Genomic DNA, 24,307 nt, shown 5'->3' with positions numbered 1-24,307 from the left:
TATATGAAATGAATCATCCTATCAGTTTCATGGTAGCTGAATTGGTGTTTTGGAAGCATTCATCAGAATGGGTCAATTGTTTATATATCCAAGGTATTTTGCTAGGATGTTTTAAACCTTGTCATCATTACTAAAGTTCCATATGAGTCATTACATGGAGAGGGCTTAAGTAGCACTGAAGGTAGCCATGTCTTAAACTCTTGCTTTCTAATAGCATAGATGAGTTTTTTTTTTTAAGTTTTATTTTATCATTTTGAGAGAGAGAGAGAGAGAGAAAACATGAGCAGGAGAGGGGCAGTGAGAGAAGGAGAGGAAGAATCCTAAACAGGCACCCCAGTGTCAGTGGGGAGCCTGATGTGGGGCTCGAACTCACAAACTGTGAGATAATGATCTGAACCTAAATCAGAAGTCATATGCTTAGCCAACTGAGCCACCCAGGCACCCCTAATACCATAGATGGGTTTTAAGAAAATTTCTAACCCGGATGACTTATGTAGTATACATTCTTTTGTACTTTTGCCCAACATGTTAGTGAAATTAATTTTGTTGTGTACAGCATTAGTTGTTTCTTTTTGATATTGCTCAGTATTTTATTATATGAATATTCTATTTTAAAAATCCATTTTACTCCTAGGGGACATCTGAGGAGTTGATATTGTTGTCTATTATAAATAAAGTTGTTGTAAACTTATTTTCATATATTTGGTGATGATGAGACTCACTGTTACTTAATTTTCTTTCCAATGTTTGAAAAAACCTTTTTTTTTCTTTTTTTAAAAAAGTGATTCTGGTGGGATATAGTATAGCTTATGGTTTTATTTGTATTTCCTTGATGACTAGTACTCTTGAGCACCTTTCCATGAATTTATTTGCCTTTTGGGAATCTTTTGTGAAGAGCTTATTCGTATACTTTGTTCATTTTTTAAGAAATACGGTTATTGCCTTTTCTTTATTTGTAAGAATTTTTGGTATCCTTAAGAATATAACTTCCTTGTAGACTATAAGTGTTCCAAATGTGTTCTCCCTTTCTAAAGTTTGCCTTTTAATTTTCTTTTTTTCTTTCTTTTATAGCTTATTGTCAAGTTGTTTTCCACATAACACCCAGGTCTCATCCCAACAAGTGCCCTCCTCCATGCCCATCACCCCCCTTCTCCTCTCCCCCTCCCCCAACAGCCCTCAGTTTGTTCTTAGTATTCAAGAGTCTCTCATTGTTTGCCTCCCTCCTCCCCAAGTATTTTTCCCCTTCCCCTCCCCCATGATCCTCTGTTAAGTTTTTCCTGTCCCACTTATGAGTGAAAACATACGGTATCTGTCCTTCTCTGCCTGACTTATTTCACTTAGCATAATACCCTCGAGTTGCATCCACATTGCTACAAATGACCATTTCATTCTTTCTCATTGCCATGTAGTATCCCATTGTATAGATAAACCACATCTTCTTGATCCATTCATCAGTTGATGGACATTTAGGCTGTTTCCATGATTTAGCTATCGTTGTTTTTAAATTTTTTAAAATGTTTTATTTATTTCTGAGAGAGAGAGAGAGAGTGTGAGCAGGGGAGGATCAGAGAGAGAGACACACACACACACAGAATCTGAAGCAGGCTTCAGGCTCTGAGCTAGCTGTCAGCACAGAACCTGATGTGGGCCTCAAGCCCCCGAACTGTGAGATCATAACATGAGCTGAAGTCGGATGCTTAACTGACTGAGCCACCCAGGCGCCCCTGATTTGGCTTTTGTTGAAAGTGCTGCTATGAACATTGGGGTACACATGCCCCTGTGCATCAGCACTTCTGAATCCCCTGGATAAGTTCCTAGCAGTGCTACTGCTGGGTCATAGGGACGTTCTATTGTTAATTTTTTGAGGAACCTCCACACTGTTTTCCAGAGGGGCTGCACCAGTTTACATTCCCAACAACAGTGTAGGAGCATGCCCGTTTCTGTACATCCACGCCAGCATCTAGAGTCTCTCAATTTGTTCATTTTAGCCACTCTGACGGGCATGAGGTGGTATCTCATTGTGGTTTTGATTTTTATTTCCCTGATGAGGAGGGATGCTGAGCATCATTTCATATGTCTGTTGGCCATCTGGATGTTCTCTTTGGAGAACATTCTTCTCTGGATTGTTTGTTTTTTGGGTGTGGAGTTTGGTGAGTTCCTTATAGATTTTGTATACTAGCGCTTTATCTGATATGTCATTTGCAACTATCTTTTCCCGTTCCGTCAGTTGCATATTAGTTTTATTGTTTCCTTTGCTGTGCAGAAGCTTTTTATCTTGATGAGGTCCCAGTAGTTTAATTTTGCTCTCGATTCTTTTGCTTTTGGGGATGTGTCAAGTAAGAAATTGCTGCGGTGGAGGTCAAGGAGGTTGTTTCCTGCTTTCTCCTCTAGGGTTTTGATGGTTTCCTGGTCTCACATTCAGGTCCTTAATCCATTTTGAGTTTATTTTTGTGTATGATGTAAGAAAGTGATCTAGTTGCATTCTTTTGCAGGTTGGTGTCCACTTTCCTCGGACCATCTATTAAAGAGGCTGTCTTTTTTCCATTCGATACTCTTTCCTGCTTTATCAAAGATTAATTGGCCATACATTTGTGGGTTCATTTCTGGGTTCTCCATTCTATTCCATTGGTCTGTGTGTCTTTTTTTGTGCCAATACCATACTGTCTTGATGAGGACAGCTTTGTATTAGTGGCTAAAGTCTGGGATGGTGATGCCTCCCGTTTTGGTTTTCTTCTTCAATATTACTTTGGCTATTCGGAGTCTTCTATGGTTCCATACAAATGTTAGGATAGTTTGTCCTAGGTTTGAGAAGAATGCTCGTGTGATTTTGATTGGGATTGCATTGAATGTGTAGATTGCTTTGGGTAGTCATGACATTTTAACAACATGTATTCTTCCGATCCATGAGCATGGAATGTTTTTCCATTTCTTTGTGTCTTCTTCAATTTCCTTCATAAGTTTTCTATAGTTTTCATCATACAGATCTCCTATATCTTTGGTTAGGTTTATTCCTAGGTATTTTATGGTTTTTTGTGCATTTGTGAATGGGATCAGTTTCTTGATTTCTCTCTCTGTTGCTTGATTATTGGTGTTTGAAAATGCAACTGATTTCTGTATGTTGATTTTGTACCCTGTAACTTTGCTGAATTCATGGATCAATTCTAGTAGGCTTCTGGTGGAGTCTGTGAGGTTTCCCATGTAAAGTATCATGTCATTGTGAAAAGTGGAAGTTTGACTTCATCTTTGTCAGTTCTGATGCCTTTATTTCCTTTTGTTGTCTGATTGCTGATGCTAGGACTTTCAGCACTGTGTTAAACCACAGTGGTGAGAGTGGACATCACTGTCGTGTTCCTGATCTCAGGGCGAAAGCTCTGTTTTTCCCAGTTGAGGATGATATTATCTGTGGGCTTTTTATAAATGGCTTTTATGATGTTTAAGTAAGTTCATTCTATCCTGACTCTCTTGAGGGTTTTTATTAAGAAAAGATGCTGTATTTTTTAAATGCTTTTTCTGCATCTATCGACAGGATCATATGGTTTTTATCCCATTTTGTCAATGTGATGTATCACATTGATTGATTTGTGAATATTGAACCAGTCCTGTAACCCAGGAAGGAATCCCACTTGATCATGGTAGATAATTCTTTTTATATGGTGTTGAATTCGATTTGCAATTATCTAGGTGAGTATTTTTGCATCTGTATTCATCAAGGATATTGGCCTTTAGTTCTCTTTTTTTGCTGGGTCTCTGTCCTTTTTGAGAATCAAAATGATGCTGGCTTTGCCTTTTCATTTTCTTAATGGTGGCTTTCATAAGCACAGATCTTTTATTTTAAAGAAGTCCAGTTTATCAGTATTTTTCTTCATGTTGTATTTTATGGTTTTTCAAGAAATCTTTAAGTCATGAAGATACTATTTTATGTGATCTTATGAAAGTTTCTAGAAGTGTTTAGGAATTGTCTATGATCCTTTTGGAATTCATTTGTTATGATCTGAGATAGACGTCATGGTTAATTTTGTTTATGTGATTGATTCATACCTAATTATTGAAAAATCCCATCTTCTTCCTCCTTCCTGCAAAATAACTTTATCTTAAATCTGGGTCTGTTTCTCAATGTTCTTTTCTGGTTCATTGGTCTGTTCATCTGATTGCCCTGCTACTACACTGTCTTAATTAATACATCAATATTATAGATCCTAATATTTGGTGGTATTTGTCTTTTCTTATGATTATGATTGTTATTATCCCTCCTGTTTCCTTCTGTTCTTCAAGAATGTCCCAGATATCCTTTGTTCTTGACATTTTTGTATAACTGTTAGAATAAGTTTGTCAAATTCTGCAAAAGACCTGGTAGAATTTTGATTGAGATTTGTTATAGCTATACAACTGTACACTATATATGACTTTGTAGATAATTCATATCTTTACAATATTGAGCCATTTATTTTCATGAACATTGTATGGTCCTTCCTTAATTTCTTTAAGTGTTCTTTAACTTCTCAGCATTCTTTTTGTTTATATATAGAATTATAGTTAGTTAGTTCCTACATCTTTTGATGATTTTTAATTCTTTTCAATATACTACTTAAGAGGGATGCCTGGGTGGCTTAGTCGGTTAAGCGTCCGACTTTTGCTTAGGTCATGATCTCGCGGTTCGTGGGTTCGAGCCCCGCGTCGGGCTCTGTGCTGACTGCCAGCTCAGAGCCTGGAGCCTATTTCAGAGTCTGTGTCTCCCTCTCTCTCTGACCCTCCCCTGCTCACGCTGTCTCTCTCTCTCTCTCTCTCCTAGAAATAAATAAAAATATAAAAAAAAAAAACACAAAAAAACAAAATAGTACTTAAGAATTACTTTGGCTTTTAGGTAACTATTAAATAGAGTATAATTGATTTTTGTATATTTTGTGTATCACTTGTAGTAATCTAGATCACTTGATCTAGTGATCTTTCTGACTTCAGTTATTAATTTTAATTGTTTATATTCTTTTGGAGCTTTTGAAAGATCTTAAACTTATTGATTTTTTAAAGTTAATTTTTATTTCATGTTTAATTTATTTGTTATTTAATATCAGTATATTTAATTTTCTGTTATGTCCATCTTATTTTTTTGGTTTTGTACTTAGATAATTTATTTTCAGAGTTTCATCCTTCTTTTGTATTTATTTAGTGTATAAATTTAGTGTATCAATTTATTTAGTGTATACATTTCTCTCCATGCATTGGTTTAGCAAAATCCCACTTTTTAATTTTTTTGTTTTCATTATCTTTTATTCAAAGCATTTTCTCATTTCCATTTTCACGTTTACTTTGGTGCATGGTTTATTCAGAGGTACATTCCTTTATTTTCAAATATTAATGGGAAGAAATGTTATTATGTATTGCTGTGTCAACAATATTAGCAGGATTTGGCCTAAAAGCAACAAACTTTTATTGTCTCATAGTCTCTGTTATTTAGGATGCTGAGCATAGCTTGTCTGGCCTTTCTGCTTCACATTCTCTTAAAAGGCTATAGTAAAGGGGTTGGTAGGCTGCATTCTCATTAGATGTTTGACTGGGGAAGTATTTATTTCTAAGTTCATCTGAATGTTGGCTTGATTTAGTTCTTTGTGAGTTGCTGGACTGAATTCTCACTTCCTTGCTGGTGGTTGTCTGAGGGGTGCATTGGGCTTCTTGGCCCATGAACTACTTCATAGAGTGGCTATAACATGGCAGATTTCATCAGCTAAGCCATCAGGGTGAGGAGTCAATAGGAAGAGTCTGCTAGTAAGATGAAAATTTGAATCATAGTTAATATAATAATGGAAATGATATTTCCTGAATGTTGCCATGTTTTAATTCTTTGAGGAATGCTGTAACTCTTATACAAAATCCGAGGAGGAGGATTACATAAGGCTGAATATACCAGAAAGTTGGGAAAGTTGGAGGCCATTCTAGAGTTTTTGCACAAAATGTTCTATTTTTTTTCTAGTTTAATTGTATTGTGTCAGAGAACATACTCTGTATGATTTCTTCCTTTGAAATTTATTACATATTTCTTTGTGACCCCACATTTTGTCTGTTAGTACATATGATCAATATTTAAATGATAAGAATATTCATTCTTCATTTAGCGGATATATGTGATAAAAGTATCAGCTTTATCAAGTTTGTAATCACACTGTTAAAATATGGTGTAGCTTTGTATCTTCAGCTAGTAGTATGTCATATTCCTGGGAACATACAAATACAGACTCTCAAAATTCTGAATTTCGATCTGTCTAGATCATTCATCTTATCATTTGAAGTATCTATTTCTTTATCTCTAATTTTGTTTCTTAAGGCCATCTTTTTCTTATATATATTTTTTAAGTGTTTGTTTTTGAGAGAGAGTGTGTATGTGATTAGGGGAGGGGCTAAGAGAGAGTAGGACATAGGATATGAAGCTGGCTCTGCACTGACAATAGAAACCCCAGTGTATGGCTCATATTCAAGAACTGTAAGGCTGTTACCTGAGCTGAAGTTGGACACTTAGCTGATTAGCTACCCAGGCACCCCTAACTTTTTCTTATGTGAATAAAGACACATTAGTCTTATTTCACTATTTTTTAATTATTCTCTGAAAAATGATTTTCAGCATTTCCGCAACCTTTTATTGAAATTGTGTTATGTTTAAGCAGTAAGGCATACTTTAAAAAATCTACTTGAAAGTAATTGTGTCATTAAGTCTACCTTCTTTATATTCCTAATGTATTTAGGTTAAAACTTATCCTCTTATAGACTGTGTCTTTTTGTTTGCTCTATGTGTTTTTGTTTTCTTTTTTCCCTTCTTTTGAGCTAAATGTTTTTTTTTTTTTTAATTCAGTTTTTTTCCTGTTAGCATATTGGTTGACATTGTTTTAGATACCTGTAGTGGTTACCTAGATTGAAACATGAATATTAGAGTTGTTAACGTATTAAATAAATTTGTTCTTTCACCAGTTCCTGGATAATGAAAGAACCTGCAACACTAATTCCTTTTACCTTCTCTTTCTTTGAGTGGTATTATATATTTTAACATAATGGTATTTTTGAATTTTAGAAGTTCTTAGAATTGGTGTAAACATTTAGTATTCTTTTTAGATTTACTCATGTTGATTTTTTCTTTTTTCTTTTTTGAAATTTTTTTAGACATTTTTATTTTTGAGAGAGAGACAGAGCCTGAGCAGTGAGAGACAGAGCCTGGGCAGAGAGAGAGAGAGCGGGGGAGACACAGATTCTGAAAATTACTTCAGGCTTGAGCTAACCATGAGATCATGACCTGAGTGGAAGTCGGACATTTAACCAACTGAGCCACCCAAGCACTCTTGTTTTTTGCTGCCTTGTGTTACATCAGTCTGATATTATTTTCCTTCTGTGTGAAAAACTTCGTTTAATGTGGGAGTGACCCATGTGTCTAGGGACAGTTTCTTTTTTGTCATTAAATATGCTTATTTTGCTCTTACCCAAGAGGAAAAATTTTTCTCCTATCCTCCTAGGTTTTTTTTTTGGGGGGGGGGGGCTGTGAGTCAAAATTAGGAAAGACAAATTGACAAGAGAAAAGACAAGTTTAATTCCTGGATGTTGGAGAGAATACATAGAAAAGTGTGACTCAAGAAAGAGGTTAAATTTTGAGGCTTTATACCATCTTAATATGTAAGGGGGAAGGAAGAAGGGCACTTAGGGGAAAACAAATGACTTTTAGGAAAGATAAATGGACCTTTAGGAGACAAGATAGTTTTGTGACAATGTCCCGTTAGGCAATTTCCTACCCAGGTGCTGACTTTTTAAGTTTCTGGGTACTAAGAGTCATTCTTCCCTGGTTATGCAACTTCACAATCCTCAGTGGAGAGGATTTGTGACAGTTGAATTCTTTTGGTAGTCTTTTTTTCTTGGCAGATAAAAAGAGTTCAGAAAATAGATTCTTCATGTGGTATATTCTGGATGCTTTCATTTTCATTATTAAAAGATGTTTTTTGGATGTAGAATTCTTAGTTAGCTGCTATTTTTATGTGGCACGTAAAAGAGATCATTGCATTCTTACCTGACTTCCATTAGTCTTCTTCATGCTCTTTTGAAAGCAAGTAGATGTCCTTGCCTATTCCACTTTTTCTTTCCCTCTGCCTGCTATTAAGATTTTTTTCCTTTGACACTTATATGATATGAATAGATGTGGTATCCTTTGATCCTGCTTGGAGTTTGTAGCACTTGGATTTTGTAGCCATACATATCACTCTGTGGCTTAATGGCTTTTACCCCAGTTTTTTTTTTTTTCTTCCCTCTCTCTCTCTTTTTAAAGCTTATTTATTTATTTTGAGAGAGACAGAGACTGCATGAGTGGAGGAGGGGCAGAGACCAAGGGAGAGAGAAAATCCTAAGCAGGCTCTGCACTGTAAGCACATAGTCCAGCATGGGGCTCAAGCCCATGAAACTGTGAGACCATGACCTGAGCTGAAACTAAGAGTCAGATGCTTAACTGAGTGAGCCACCCAGGTGTCTCTCCCCAGTTTTCAAAAAAAAAAATGTTGCCTATTAACTCTTCAAGTATTGGTCTTTTTTAATTATGTGACTACTTTCTTTACTACAGATACACTTATGTTAGACATTTTCACGATGTTCTGTATGTCTGTTATTTATTTTATCAAATTTTCATCATTTTTCTTACCATGCTTCTGTTTAGCTGTAATTGACCTATTCTTTGGTCGTTTACTTCTTTATTTGAGTTTAGTAAATTGGTAAACCTGACTGAACCACTTGGGGACCCCTATTTCAGTGTTTAGATACGAAGTTTTACTTTCTTGATTTTCTGAGTTGACTTCTATTTGATTTTCATTAATTTACTGTTGGAGACATAGTGATTGTTGGAAATTATATTTAAAATTGTAGTGATAAATATAAGTCTCTATGTGATAATATCTTCTTCTACAGATTTTCTTTTGGTTTTTGATTAGCAGTTAGATTAGGTGCTGATTATGTTAATTTAAGACCAAGCTGATTCAAGATACAGGGCTTTTTAAAAAAAAAATTTTGGGGGGGAGAGTACAACCTGGGGAGGGGCTAAGAGAGGGGGACAGAGGATCTGAAGTGGGCTCTAGGGTGACAGGCTGACAGCAGTGAGCCTGATATTAGGCTTGGATTCACAAACCAAGAGGTCATATCCTGGGTCAAATCAGGCCCTCAACCAGCTGAGCTACCCGTATGCCCCAGAGCTGGAGTTTTTCAATCTTTATGAGAGTTTGCCCTATTTCCAGTTTGCCTGGAATATAGTTCCGCTGCTTTGGTGTTTCTGTTTCTTTTTCTCCTCACCTCGTGAGATTCTGAAATTTTTGTTCAGCGTTTTGGCTTCCACTTATGTATAAATCAGTATAATTTTGTTTGAGAGTCTGTTTTAGTATTTTTGAAGACTGGTCTATTTCTCCAATGGTGTACTTGTTTTCCTTCTGTAGGCCTGGATAATCTACTAGAATCCTTCCACCTTGACAGGTCATAACATTTAATTTTTGTCTCAGTAGTTCTGTAAGACTGATAATATCCCTATTTAGCTTTTCTAGTTCCACCTATGGAAAGTAAATGGTACAATGAAAAAAGTCATGGTGAATGTCTTCTCTATGCTTTCTTCTCCTTAAATTGTGGCTGCCTTGTAAATTCTCCAGTACCTTTCAAAAGGTTAAAACATGAATTTTATCCAGTAGTTTTAGTTGTTTTTCTTGGATAAAAGCTATTCTGTCTTTGGCAGAAGGATAACTTTTCCTATTATATCCTTTAATTATTTAGTGTGAAATAATGGTACTTCATGGGTATGATGACAGAAGAGGAGTGTAAACATTCTTTCCTTCTCCAAATAACAAGATACATCAACTTTGAGCAGGGAACAATCGTATGTTTTCTGTATGTGCACATTTACTTATTTGACAATATTAATCTCTTCATAGGTTGCTTAGCCAAACAATGAAGGATCATCTTGTAAGAGTAGCAAATGAAGCTGAATTTATCCTGAGCAGGCAACGAGCAGAGGATATTCACAGACACGCAGAATTTGAGGTAGGTTAAACATACGGTTGGGGTGAGCAAATTGCCATTTTTAGTGGTAATCATGGGAAACTCCACAGGTGAGATGGTCTAAGCAAACATATATCATCAAAAAATTAAAAATTAATTTTTGAGAGTCTTGGGCGATTCTGGGAAGATATTACAAGTCTCCATGGCCCTCTAATCTCAACTCCATTTTATCCACAAGGTGCTCATGGCAGCTTCTCTGTTTGGGTGAACTCATCTTAACCATGTAAGCAGGTTTTGGCTCTGGTAGTTTTCCAATAAAGTGAATTAGGGAAGGACTTGTGCCTTCTCTGGGCAAGGCAGAGCTAGTTAACCAGAAATGATAACCAAGCAGAAATGAAAACTGCTGTGGTAGAGATAAGATCTTCCAGGTTCTAGAGAGAAGCTGAAACACAGAGGCATGAAGTTTATCTACCCTAGGGGTTTGTGGACATGCTATTCTTTGTAGATGAGAAAATGAGCATACAGCTTTCTTTGTGAATCTTCACAGGGGAAACAAGTGACAGACCCATCATGAGACCACTGCTTTTCTTGGCAGTTGCCCCTGAATATGTGTAACAAATGTGATTGCATAGAGGAAATTAATGGTGTTGTGGTATATAAATTACCAAAATGTACACCTAAGGTGAAGTAGAAGATTTGACAAAAATATTTGCTAAGAATTAAAAAAAAAATTGAAAAAGCACCATCTGGGTTCTTTGGAAAATGTTAAGAGCAGATAATTCAAATGTTGCTTATGTTTTTCTGGTGCATTAAAAAAGATGTACTCCCAGTATGTGTCATATAGCTGTCACAACATGAAGAAGATACTGGAAAAATAAACTGTAGAAGACCAATTTCATTTAAGAATATGGGTACAAAGTTCTAACTAAAACTTGAACTGACAATTTAACAACATAATGAAAAAGTTATGTAGTGTGATCAATTAGAATTTATGTACAGAGTCCAAAGTGGTTTAATATTAAGATATTTACCTATAAAATATATCAATAAGTTAAAAACAGAAAAATCATATGAGGGTATCAATAAATGTAGAAAGAATATTGTGATAAAGTTTTGCAGCCAGCCCTAAGAAAACTCTGAGTAAAAAATGTATATAATAAAAGTCTGAATATGATAAAGACTTTACGAAATATCATTTTAAATGGTGAAACCATTTTTATTAAAGTCAGGAAAAAGTATGATATCTACTATCATAATTATTTACCATTTTTTGATGTTTGGTGAGTGTAAGATATAGTTAATGACAGTGCTAGAAAAGAAGAAGTAATAACACTTTCAGATTGCTAATACTGTGATCTAGGAAAGTCTAAGAGAGTCTTGAACGTTTTTCTATCAGAATTTAATAGGAACTTTGCTAAAATTATTGGATATCAGATCAATATGCAAAAAATTAATATCATTTCTTTGATGACTAGCAAGCAATAGTCCTAAGAATGGAAATCAGTAGTATAATCTGTTTATAGTTAAGACAAAATATTTTGGGTCAATTTCTGTTAGAATGCACATATAAATGTTTGAAACAAACGTAAAAGCTTAATACTAAAAATGTAAATTACTAGAAAGTCATTCTTTGCTGGGTTGTACATGTTGCTCTGTGTGTGGTTATGTGTGAAAGAAGAGAGAATCATTCTTTTATTTTGAAATAAAATGATACTAATAGAAAAACTGTAAGAGTAATACAAGAATTCCTGTTCATCATTCTCCTAGATTCTGTGATTCTTAGAGTTGTATTACATTTGCATTTCTCCCACTTTTTCTTTGTTTTTCTGAATTTGAGAGCAAGTTGAAGTCACAGTAATCTTCTGTTTCTAATTTCTTCAACGAAACTGTCTTGTGTCCATTCTCTGGTTTAATTCTGTATAGTTCTATACATTCTACGCGGTTCTTAAATCTGAAAAGTAACACTAATTAGGGTTATTAGGTAGATTAGGGTTATAACACTACAATTCACAGACTATACAGTTGACCCATCGTAATGTACAATCCCTTGGCTTTTAATACATTCAGAGTCAGGCCATCATCACAATTTTTATTGTGATCATCCCTAAAAAGAAATCCTCTACCTATTACCAGCCACCAGATTTTCCAAATTTAGACAATTATTTATCTATTCTCTGTCTCTACAGATTTGTCCTTTCTCACCATTTCATGTAATTGGAATCATGATATCATGTAATATGTAGCGTTTTGCAGTGATTTCTTTTATTAGCGTAATGTTTTCAAGAGTCATTAGTTGTAGCTCTTCTGGGGATAAAAATAGCCGAGGGTCTGTTCTCTTCTACAAAAGGATAGTTACTTTTTGGAGTTTAGTTCATTTTTATTTCTTTGTATTTTGTCATTGTTAGGAGTGGAGCAATAGATTCTTAACTGTTGTGTATTCTATTAAGATGCCAGCATCCCAGTGATTTTTTTATTAGCTTTTAAAATATTGCTAATACATTCATACTTCTAACTACACAAAAGTGGTTATAGGCAAAACTTCATTGCAGCCTTTTCCCTTGGGAATCTGCATTATCAGATTTTTGGCTATTTTCCCAGAGATACTCAATATAGGGAATACAAATATGCCTTGTCTTTTTACACAGATGAATGTATAGTGTACATATTTTTTTTTTTTTGCACCAACTGTTTTTAATGTAAAACTATATCTTAGCATTAATAGCATATACTGAGCTTCCTTATTTTTTCTTACTTTATACAGTAACTGTATTTTTTTATATCTCTGTATATTTATTATAATGCTAGATTTGATAATTAAACATTTTTGTTTTTCCTTTTCTCATAGGATTATGAAAATGCTACAGTGACAATTTTGTTCTCTACATTTTGTTGATATGTATCTATGTTTGCAGGTGTCTACTGAATTTTCTATTCTAGTTTATTAGGATTATAAAATTATAATTATAGTAATCTAAAATAATGCCCTATGTTAATAATTTTTTTAGATTCTCTTATATGACATGGGTAAATCTTAACAGATGGAGGTTTTTGTTGGACTTATTTTTTGATTGTTGACTTTTTCCTAATTTATTAACTATATTTTCTCTCCTTTTGCATACATTTTTTTAATTTAAAGCTTTTCTAAAATTAATAAATTAATTAAACCATAATACTCTGATGTATAATCATGGTGAAATTTCCATTAGGGAGTTCTAAAGGACTCAGAGAATGATATTTGTCTGATTTAAAATAATAACTATACTAGGTAGTTCTTTAAGATGCTCAGTAATGCATGATTAGCTTTATGAAAATTAAATGAGGAAATTGTATTAGGTACCTGGCAGTAGAACACGTAACAGGATAACACATTTTTTGAGATTTCTGAAGTAGTTTTTCACAGTTCAAAATACCAGCCAATCTAAGAAGAATAGATTTATAAATTCATAATTGTATGACAAAAATAACAAAACACTAAAACTGAAAATAAAATTAGAAAAACATTTGAATGAAATATGATATAATAATATTTAGATATATAAAAATAGAAATAAGTGAGGGGTAGATGGAGATTTGAAAGAGAGTATGGCTTGTCATTTATGGAAAATGCGAGTTAAGGTGACAGCTGTTCTTTTTATGGATAAAAAGATGCTAGTTAGTTTGTAGGAAAATTGAAAGGATATGTTACTCGTAACATTACTTGAGTACAGTTCTCCTTTTTTGTTTTGTGTGGTTTTTATTTTGAGAGAGAGAGAGTGCGAGTAGGTTAAGGGCAGAAAGAGAAGGAAAGAAAGAATCCTAAGCAGGCTCCAGGCTTAGCATAGGTCTTGATCTCATGACCTTAAGATCGTGACCTGAGCTGGATCAAGAGTGAGACACTGACTGAGCCATGAAGGTGCCATGAGTACAGTTCTTTTGGAAAGTTCTTTAATATGAAGAACTATCTTTGACTTAACTTTTATTTAGAAATTTTTATGTTAAATAATTTAGTGTAAAATATTCATATTCTTAAAATTGTCACCATAATAAATACAACAGAAACATATTGGAAAATATCATAACATCCAAAAATTAATGAACAATTCAGTATAGTGGCACATCCGCTTGGTGGAGCATTGAGAATTTATTACAATACCCATGTCATTAATCTAATTTTAACTTTAATTAATATTTACATTTTTTAATGTTTATTTTTGAGAGAGCGAGAGAGAGAAAGAGCATGAGTAGGGGAGGAGAAGAGAGAAAGACACACAGAATGTGAAGCAGGCTCCAGGCTCTGAGCTGTGGCACAGAGCCCGATGTGGGTCTCAAACCCATGAAATGAGAGATCATAACCTGGGCCAAAGTTGGGAGAGTAATCAACTGAGCAACGTAGGCACCACTTAATCTAATTCTTAAAGTAAAAGATTTTGTGGAACTTTGGTGGCTCAGTCAGTTAAACATCTGACTCTTGAGTTTGGCTCAGGTCATGATTTTCATGGTTTGTGGGAATGAGTCCCATATTGGTCTCTGCACTGAAAGTGTGAGCCTGCTTGGGATTCTCTCTCTCTCTCTCTCTCTCTCTCTCTCTCTCTCTCTCTCTCCCTCCCTCCCTCTCCCCCTCCCTCCCTCCCTCTCTCCCTTCTCCTCACCCTCAAAATAAATAAACTTTTAAAAAAGTTTCAAAATTGCCTTGTGGTTATAATTAATGCATAAATATTATCAAAGTTTAGAATGTCACAGGGGAAGTAACGCAGTTTATATTTTTAAATAAAATTATGTTTTTTTTAAAAAATGATAATTACAGTTTGGGGTGAAAAAGTCATAGATTGCATACTATAGTTCATTCAGAAAGATAAAAAATAAAATAATTTATGTGTTCCCACCTGAATTACATATTACCTGACCCTGCTCAGATTCCTTTTTGTCATAGTCATAGTAATTCTTCCTGTCTTCTAGACTTTAAAACTAATAATCACAACTGACGAAAAAACAGATGAATTGGACTTTAGTCAGCAGTTAAGACGGACTTCTCTTGTCCTGCCTCCAGACAATATGGAAAGTGTACTTGCCTTGCTTCTTTCCTTCTCCCAGTATACCTCACCCTCTTGCTTGCCAACCTGGGTTCAGTAGAATGGCTTTTGCAAAGAAGGGTGGAGAGAAGGACTGTTTTGCCATCATAGAGGTGGTGATCAGGAAATACACAAATCAGTATTCGTAAGCAAATCCATACAGTGGACTTCAAGATGCATGTTCCTTGGGCCCTCAAAGATAACCAGAAATTTGCTGTTAGGAGGTAGCAACTTCCAATGTGTGAATTGACACCAGGTTCAACAAAGCAGTCAGGGTTAATGGAATAAGGGATGTCTAATGCCATATCTGTGTACTGTTATGTAGAAGATGTAAAGTAGATGAAGAAGCACCAAGGAAGCTAAATTGGTTACCTGTGTACCTGTCACCAGTTTCAAAACTTTGCAGTGTGGATGAGAACTGACTGCTGATTTTCAAATACTTATAACACTGCTAGATAGATAGATGATAGATAGATAGATAGATAGATAGATAGATAGATAGATAGATAAAGAAGAAATATAACACAATTTAAAAATAGGCAGAGGATTTGAAAAGTTATTTCTCCAAGGATGATATACAAAAATACAATATTAAGCACATGAAAAGATACTCAACTTTGTTATTTATTAAGGAAATTAAAACTAAAACCACAATGAGATACTACTTCAAAACACTACGATGGTTAAAGTAGAAAAGTCAGCTAATGATAAGAGTTGGTGAAGATATAATGAAATTAGAACCCTCATCTGCTAATAGTGCGAATATTAAATGGTGTAGCCACTTTGGAAAACAATTTGGCAGTGCTTCAGGTATTTATAAAGAGACTTAGTGTATGATCCAGTGATTCTACTCTTAGGTGTATATCCAAGATTATTGAAAACATGTCCACACAAAACCTTGAACAGGAGTGTTCTTAGCTGCATCATTCATAATTACCAAAAGTGAAATTAACTCATATGTTCATTAACTGATGAATGGGTAAAAAAATATATAGGATATCAATACAGTGCAATATTATTCATCCATATGTTAATGTATGTATGTATTTATGTATGTATCTATGTCTATTCTAAGCATTGAAATTACAAGTTGTAGAATAAATAAATTTTTATGTCAGAGATCTGTTATACAGAGCCAAATAAAATTCTCCACCCTTATTCTTTTTAACAGGAATTATTCACAGCGAATTCATTTACCCTTATCGGTGCTTTAATTGGTTTGTCTAATTAATGAAAAATGGCATTGGTTATTTTATTGTTCATATTTTATATAAACTAAACTTTTATCAGAATAATACCAAATCTTCTGTTTAAATGGTTTTTTAAAGAAATATATTTTCTTTTTGTTGGACTCACAAAAGTCTCTGAGTCCAGAACACATGCTCTGTGTTCATTCTGTTCACAATTTCAGTTTTTGGGATCATCTGTATTATCCATACATTCCTTGGATCTGGGTTTATGTCTATCAGTGGACACTGAATGTATCTTGATACTTGGACATGACTTCCTGCATTCATTGTAAATCTTGTGTGGCAGCCAGCTTCTCTGCATGATTTCTTTTTAGTAATTAAATTTGGCATTTCCAGCTGCTGAAAAATTTGTTGGCCTTTTCTGTTCATTTGTGTTTCTTCACGCATAAAACCTAAGACATCCACCTAGTTTTAATTCTTTTAAAGTGTTATTTTGTAGGCAGGATTTGGCAGATATACACTGTGAGTGGTTTACTTTCTTACTGAATCCTAAATATTCATCCAAAATATTGATCTAAATAAAAATCTGACATAGATCAGATATGTGATTGCCCTAAGTGACTTTCTTCTAGTGATTTGTAGGGAATTTAGATTTTTGTTCCTTAGAATATCAGATTAGATTGTAATGATGTAAACTTTCAGATAATTGTGTGTGCTAAGTATTGGTGTAAGCATTTACACAGAACTGTAAGTTGGTCTAATTACCATAGAACTTAAGAAATCTTTTGGTTATACATAGAATAATTTCAAGCAGAAGAAGTAAATCTTATGTGTGTTATTTTACAGTACCTTATTTAGGAAATTACTCCATTATGTTTGTATTTAAGACATTTACTGATAGAGGTAGTTTTTTGACAATGTGTTTACTGATTCCACTGAGGCACATATCTGTCTTCAGAGGGTATCATGTTTCTAATTCAATGCCCATTTTCCATTACTGCAGAAAGCAGTAGGTAATATAGTTTTTATAGGTAATACAGTTCTTTGTAATAAATTGTGAGCATCTACCTAAATATTGCTAATTTTAGATGTTTCAAATGGTCATTCTTTAAAATATTAATGAGTTCACATATGAATAACTAATAAAAATCATAGGAGTATAGTTTTCACATGGACTTATTTCAAATCATAATATATAACCTGTTAATATTTCAGGTTTTTTATTGATAATATGATTTTGTTTATGTATAATTGATGGTTGATTCAGCAGTTTAAAATTCTTATTAGGTTAATTTTCCAATTGTATTATGCTTTTGTATTCTTTACCTTCTGTTACATTTTTAAATAAAATTTGCTGACATAGTAAGGTGATATGGCATCAGATAGAGGAGTGTTAACAATACAAGTATTTTTGTTTTAATGTTTGTTTGTTTGTTTACTTATGGAGCACCAATGGGGGAGAAGGACAGTGGGAGAGAATTTTAAGCAGGCTCCATGCTCTTTGTGGAGCCTGACACAGAGCTTGATCTCAAGACTTTGGAATTATGACCTGAGGTGGAATCACGAGGCAGACACTTAACTGACGGAGCCACCCAAGTGGCTGTTATAACAGGTGCCCTGTTATAACTTAATAATTTTTGACTGCCCCTGTTTTTCATGGAATTTGAGACCATAGAATAAAATTCAGTTGATGGGAAGTTTCAATTTGAAAATGATAAATTATGCTGAAAGGAATGGAGATTTTAAAAAGTATTTTAAAGATTGTTTATTCCTAAAATTTATATGGAATTGCGTAGCCAAAATAATCTTGAAAGAAAAAAGAACAAAAAGGGATTCATACTTTGTGATTTTAATATACTACAAACCTATGGTAATCATGATAGTGGCACTGTTATAGATCTATATACCAAAGAAATAGAATTGAAAGTCCAGAAATAAGTCTATACATCTAAGGCCAATTGATTTTTGATAAAGTTGAAAAAAAATAGTCTTTTCAACAAATGGTGCTGAGGCACCTCGATATTTACATACAAAAGAATAAAGTTGACCCCTTCCTTAATTTCAAAACTTTTTTTAATGTTTATTTGTTTTTGAGAGAGTGAGAGAGTGCATGAGCTCATGAGAAAGCAAGAGTCGGGGAGGGGCAGAGAGAGAGGGAGGCACAGAATCTGAAGCAGGCTCTAGGCTTTGAGCTATGAGCATGGAGTCTGACATGGGGCTCAAACCCACAAACTGTGAGATCGTGACTTGAGCCGAATTTGGAGGCTTAACTGACTGAGCCACCCAGGCGCCCCAACCCCTTCCTTTATACCATATAAATAATTAACTCAAAATGCTGAAGTTCCTTGAGACTATCCAAAGCCTCTCTGATGTGTCTCTGAGATTCCTTTGCTAAGTAACATCTGTTTTCATAGCTCTTCAGTGCCATCTTTAGTCAAATAATTTTGAAATATATATCTTTGGTCCATATTACATTTTTGGATACCAGACTTATTTATTTAGCCTTATTCTATATACTTACTTGGATTTTTCACAAACGTCACAGTACAGTGTAGCCTGAGTTGTAAGAGCATGTACTCTGGATCAAAATTCCTAGGTTTGATAGGGACTCTAATATTTTTCAGCGTTTTAACCTTTGTTAAAAATATTAAAACGTCTCAGTTTTAAAATCTCTCATTTGTGAAGTGAGGATTATAATAGAGTTGTTGTGACAGTTAAATGACATCCATGTGGAACTCTGAGAACAATGTCTGACATATAGTAAACAATAAATGTGAAGCGCTATTACATTGATTACATCATACTTAATATGGTTTATAAGGACTCCTGGTTTTCCTGTACCGCCAAACTATCGAATCAGAAAGCTAAGAGTCATCCTTTAATTATTTTTTCTTTCCTGCTGTCCTGGAAATTCACTCTTTATAATTTGTCTTGAAATTATGTACTACTTGTATCATCTGCCTCACCTAAGATTACCACTTTTCATCTGGATTATGGCAGTAGCCTCCTGTGTTTAATCTTACTCCATTCTCATTTTTTTCTACATACCAGTACAAATGATTCTAAAACATGATCTAGGTCTATTATCTGCTACCTTACAAACTTCAGTGGTTTTCTGTTACGTATCAATTCTAAGTCCTTAACACCTTTTGTGGTCTGTCCTGCATGATCTGACTCCTGGCCTTTTCTTATTTCTACTTCTGCTCTCCTCATATTATTTTGCATTAACCACACTGATCTTTCAACTCTCTTAACTTCCTGATCTCTTTTTCTCTCAGAGTTTCACATTCACTTAAGAAATATTTAGTGAGCAATTTACTGTATATGAAACACTGTTCTCACCTCAGAATAAAAGAATTTCCAAAACTGACATAAATACCTGATCTCTTAGAATTTACATGCTTTGGAGGGAAAACAGATTATCAACAGTAAAACTAAGTAAATAATACAATGTTTAGGATGGTGATTCTAAAGAGATTGTATAGAAATGCTCTGGAGGAAAATGAAATGTGGTACAGTCATTTAAAATAGGATGTTAGGTCCTCAATGAAAAGTTTAAAGGGGTGAAGGAGTGAGTGATATGAATGGCAGAGGGAAGGCTGTTACAGACAAAGGAACAAATAGTACAAAAGCTTTGAGATAGGTGCATGCCGGGTACATTTGAAGAATAGTAAGAAAGCCAGTATTGTTGGATTGGAGTGAGTAAATGGACAAATGGAAGGAAATTACATTAATGAAGAGATTTTAAAGCAGTCTCAACAGCTTAAGATACCCAATTGCAACTTTCATACAAAGTGAAATAAGAGATGCTTTTTTATCAACATTTATTTTTATTTCTTCATCATGATTAGTTCCAATTGCCCTATAAATTCATACTTGAATTTAAACTATCTTTTAACTAAATACATGGATTTTACACCCATAAATTTTCTATACTTAGATCTTCTTTTGATGAAAAAATTTAAAACATTCTGTTACGTATTTCAGGTGTTAGGCAATAACTTTTTACAAGCACGATGCCAAGAGCAGCAGCTACGTTGTTGATTATTGTTAAATTATGGAATAGGTCATAAAATGTTGTATAAGCTTTATAGTTATAAGTTTTTAGCTTTTTCTTTGCTTTTCAATCTTATCTGACTCTGAAAAGCATGTAGAATGTAAGATAATTAAAAATAGTGAATATATCAGACTTGGGTTGCTATGTCCAATTGATGTTTAGAAGTTATGGTTTAATTGTTTTGTTGGGACATATTTTCCCTCATAAACCATTTTACATATGCAGGCATGCAGTAACCTTTTTGTCAGCTTTCAGTTTGCCATGTAACATACATGGGAAAATCTCAAACTTACTATGGTAATCTTAAGGTATTTCTCAATTTTTTTCATCACTAAATACACTATATTTTAGGTGACTTTTTTTTGTTTAAATTGGTAACAAGACTTGATAGATGAACAAAACTGCTGTTGCTCTTAAACCTTCTTAATTACCCCTGAATATTTTCTGAACTGTTAGAACTATGCCATTGGAACATTTTCTCACACAAAAGGTAAACTCCATATTTGATGATAATATATTTCTTTGCAGGTTTACAGTGTTCAGAGATCGATGTGTTTGTCATTAGTGAAGCTAAGAAAATATTTTTATTATGTTCACTTATTCTAAAAAAATTGTCATGTAAGCAGTATCTATGCAATTTTCAATTTGTATTGAAAAAAGCTTAGCTAGTTATTTTGTTCTTAGATTTTCATAAACTAGTTCTTGAATACATCAAGTTCTGGTCTCATTGAAAAGTTGAATTTGAACTGTTGTCTTAGCCACAGTTTACCAATATTTCCAAAGAAATGTCTGTGATTCAGTCTTTCATTAATATCTTGGCAATTATGTGTGTATACATCTAAATATATATGTACCAATTAAAAATATGTATTTATATTTTGGAAGCTGATGTGCTCCTGTATAATAAATCCTCTAAACTTTGTGTTTTTATGTGAAACAGCACACATCTAATTCTCTTGGCTTTTTAATTCAGTATTTATTTTTTCCAATACTTTTTGGGTTTGAATGATCTTTATATTTCAGATGTAAAATGCTTAAGTTTGGTCTTTTTACGGGATAATGGCCTTAAGTTTGTTTTTTTTTTTTTTTTTTTTTTTTTTTTTTTTTTTTTTTTTTTTTTTTTTTTTTTTTTTTTTTTTTTTTTTTTTTTTTTTTTTTTTTTTTTNTTTTTTTTTTTTTTTTTTTTTTTTTTTTTTTTTTGTGGTGTCTTTGTTTTGGAGTGGCCTTGCAGAATGTATTTGAAAGCTTGCTTTTTTCTTCTATTTTTGGAGTAGGTTGAGGAAAGTAGGTATTAACTCTTCTGTATATATTTGGTAGAATTCACCTTCGAATCTGGTCTTTGGCTTTTATCTTTTGGTAGTGCTTTGATAATCTGTTGAATTTTGTTATTAGTAAATTGTCTATTCAGATTTAAAATTTGTTTTCAATTCAGCTTTGCAAGATTGTATATTTCTATGAATTTATTCATTTTAGGTTCTTAAATTTGTAGGCATATAATTTTTTATAATATTCTTTTTATAATTATTTGTATTACTATGGTGTCATTTGTTGCTTCCGTCATTTCTTATTTATTTGGGTCCTTTCTCATTTTTTTTGGTTAATATGGCTAAGGGCTTATGAATTTTATTTATCCATTCAAAGAACCAACCCTAGTTTCATGAATCTTTTCTCTTGGTTTTTTTTTTTTTTTTTTTTTTTGGTCTGTATGCCACTTATTTCTTCTCTGATCTTCATTATTTTTTTTCTGCTCATCTTGGGTTTGTTTGTTCTTCTTATTCTAATTCCTTTAGGTGTAAGTTTATATTGTTTATTTGAGCTGTTTTTACTTTTGGAGGTAGGTCTATGTTGCTGCATCTTGCCCTCTTAGAACTGCTCTCTTGTGCCCCAGGGATTTTTTGACTGTTGTTGTATTTTCATTTTTATTTGCCTCCATGGAATTTTTAAAAAAATTTCTTCATGGACCCGTTTATTGTTTAATGGCCTATCGTTTAGTCTACATGTGATTGATTTCAAGTTTCATACTGTTGTGATTGGAAAACATGCACGATATCATTTCAATCTTACTGAATTTATTGAGGCTCATTTTGTGATCTTTTCTGGAGAATATTTCATGTGAACTTGAAAAGAATGTATATTCTGTTGTTTCTGAATGCAGTGTTATATACCTATCTGTTGTGTACTTCAAAGATAGTTTCCTTATTGATTTTCTGCCTGAATATTCTATCCAGTGATGTAAATGTATTGTTCAAGTGCCCTATTGTTGTTGTGTTATTATCAGTTTCTCCCTTTATGTCAGGTAATATTTGCTTTATGTATTTACATGCTCCAGTATTGGGTGTATAGATACTTACAATTGTTATATTAACTTGTTGATTTCATCCTTTTATCATTATGTAATGCTCTTCTTTGTTTCTTGTTAAAAGTCTATTTGATATAAGTATTGCAAAGACAGAGTTTGAAAAACAATTTCTGTGACTCCTTTAATTGTTAAATCATTTTTTAAATCATTTTTTGGGTGATTTTATGAATGCCTGAGATACTTTTCATAGGAAAAATGGTGAGAAATGTTGCATCATTAGGACTTCAAAATGTAACATGCCAATGTTTTTTTCTACATCCATATAGCAAATAATGCTGCTTCTAGACAGTGATGACTAAGAAATCATGATCATGGTTCTTTATCGAACTGATTAGCAACACAGCCACAAAATTTTATGATTTTCTTTGAGGGCTTTTCTATGCCATAGTGTTTCTGTGTATTTCCTATGATTTTCTCTATGATGTAGTAAATGGCAAGGTACCAGTCTTCTAATTATTAAGCAGGAATGTTTTTTGATTTTGTTGTTTTGTAGTTTGGCAATGTTCTTTGAGGCTTTTTATGTATGGTATTTTTTATACATGTCTTGCCCTGTAGAATTTTTGTCTTAGTGGTATTTTGACAGTAAATATTTTCCTATATTTAAGATTTTTTTTTTGCTTTTGTCTTGCCCATTACTGTAAAACTTAGTTCTTAGATGGCAATTATGATATTTTCTAAAGACTATAACATACGAACATTATTTCTAAAGAGAAGCTTGTAAAGTTTTACCTTACAGTAGATTTGATTAGAACAGTGTTTGATGGGCCTTTAGACTTTGGGTTTTTAAAACTCACCCAGTTGTGGTCATATTTCCTTTCATTTCTATAATGGAATCCTCAGCATGTTAGTGTATCTGGACAATCTTAGGAACTTTGGAGTTCACAGTCATTGTTCTTACAGGATTACTTACAAGGTTTGGCACTTACAGTGTGCTACTTGAGGATGGGGATAATAATAATAGTAACTATGATTTATTGCATGTTTATCATGTGTCGGGCGCTGTTCTAAGCACTTTTCATACAGTAATTCATTTAATCCTCACAATAACCTGTGGGCCAAATAAGCATTATTATTTCCGTTTTATTCATGAGAAAAAAAAGCAAGGGCATTGTTAATAAATTGCCCAATGATTTCACATCTAAGCTCCAAGTTCTGCTCTTCTAACCACTAGCAGTTTGCCTCTCCTTGATTGTACAGCACAGGTTGATTATTTTTCTTAATGATAAAAAAATAGACTAGATAAAGTGCCATTAAAGAATGATGGACTTTGGGGGCGCCCGGGTGGCGTAGTTGGTTAAGCGTCCGACTTTCGCTCGGGTCATGATCTCGCGGTTCGTGGGTTCGAGCCCCGCGTCGGGCTCTGTGCTGACTGCCAGCTCAGAGCCTGGAGCTTGTTTCAGTCTGTGACTCCCTCTCTCTCTGACCCTCCCCTGCTCACGCTGTCTCTCTCTCTCTCCTAGAAATAAATAAAACATTTAAAAAAAAAAAAAAGAATGATGGACTTTGTTAATGAGTATATTTCTAACCTTTGTTAACATGAATGGGCGAACTTCGGCTTTAGTTTCGAGAGACTGATTGGTGATACTGAGCCATTTAAAAACCTCTTGATGTCATCACATCTCTTCCTTTGTTTTTTACATTACACAAAAAATTTTTACTTTGG

General features: G+C 33.7%; 1 protein-coding gene across 6 annotated transcripts in view; it reads left to right on the top strand.

The window, feature by feature from the left end:
* The window catches only part of LRBA (LPS responsive beige-like anchor protein), a 737,219-nt gene that overhangs the window by 305,139 nt on the left and 407,773 nt on the right, over positions 1–24,307 (top strand). For all 6 annotated transcript variants that reach the window (XM_039234337.1, XM_039234336.1, XM_039234335.1 and 3 more), the window contains one exon: positions 9,924–10,032. In XM_039234337.1, the coding sequence (XP_039090268.1) occupies positions 9,924–10,032 (109 nt within the window). The remainder of the gene's footprint in view (positions 1–9,923; positions 10,033–24,307) is intronic.

Source organism: Hyaena hyaena, unplaced genomic scaffold (genome assembly GCF_003009895.1).
Source record: "Hyaena hyaena isolate Hyena2069 unplaced genomic scaffold, ASM300989v1 scaffold_89, whole genome shotgun sequence".
Classification (NCBI taxonomy): domain Eukaryota; kingdom Metazoa; phylum Chordata; class Mammalia; order Carnivora; family Hyaenidae; genus Hyaena; species Hyaena hyaena.
Note: the sequence above shows the minus strand (reverse complement) of the source record. Positions and strands in the feature narration are given on the sequence as shown.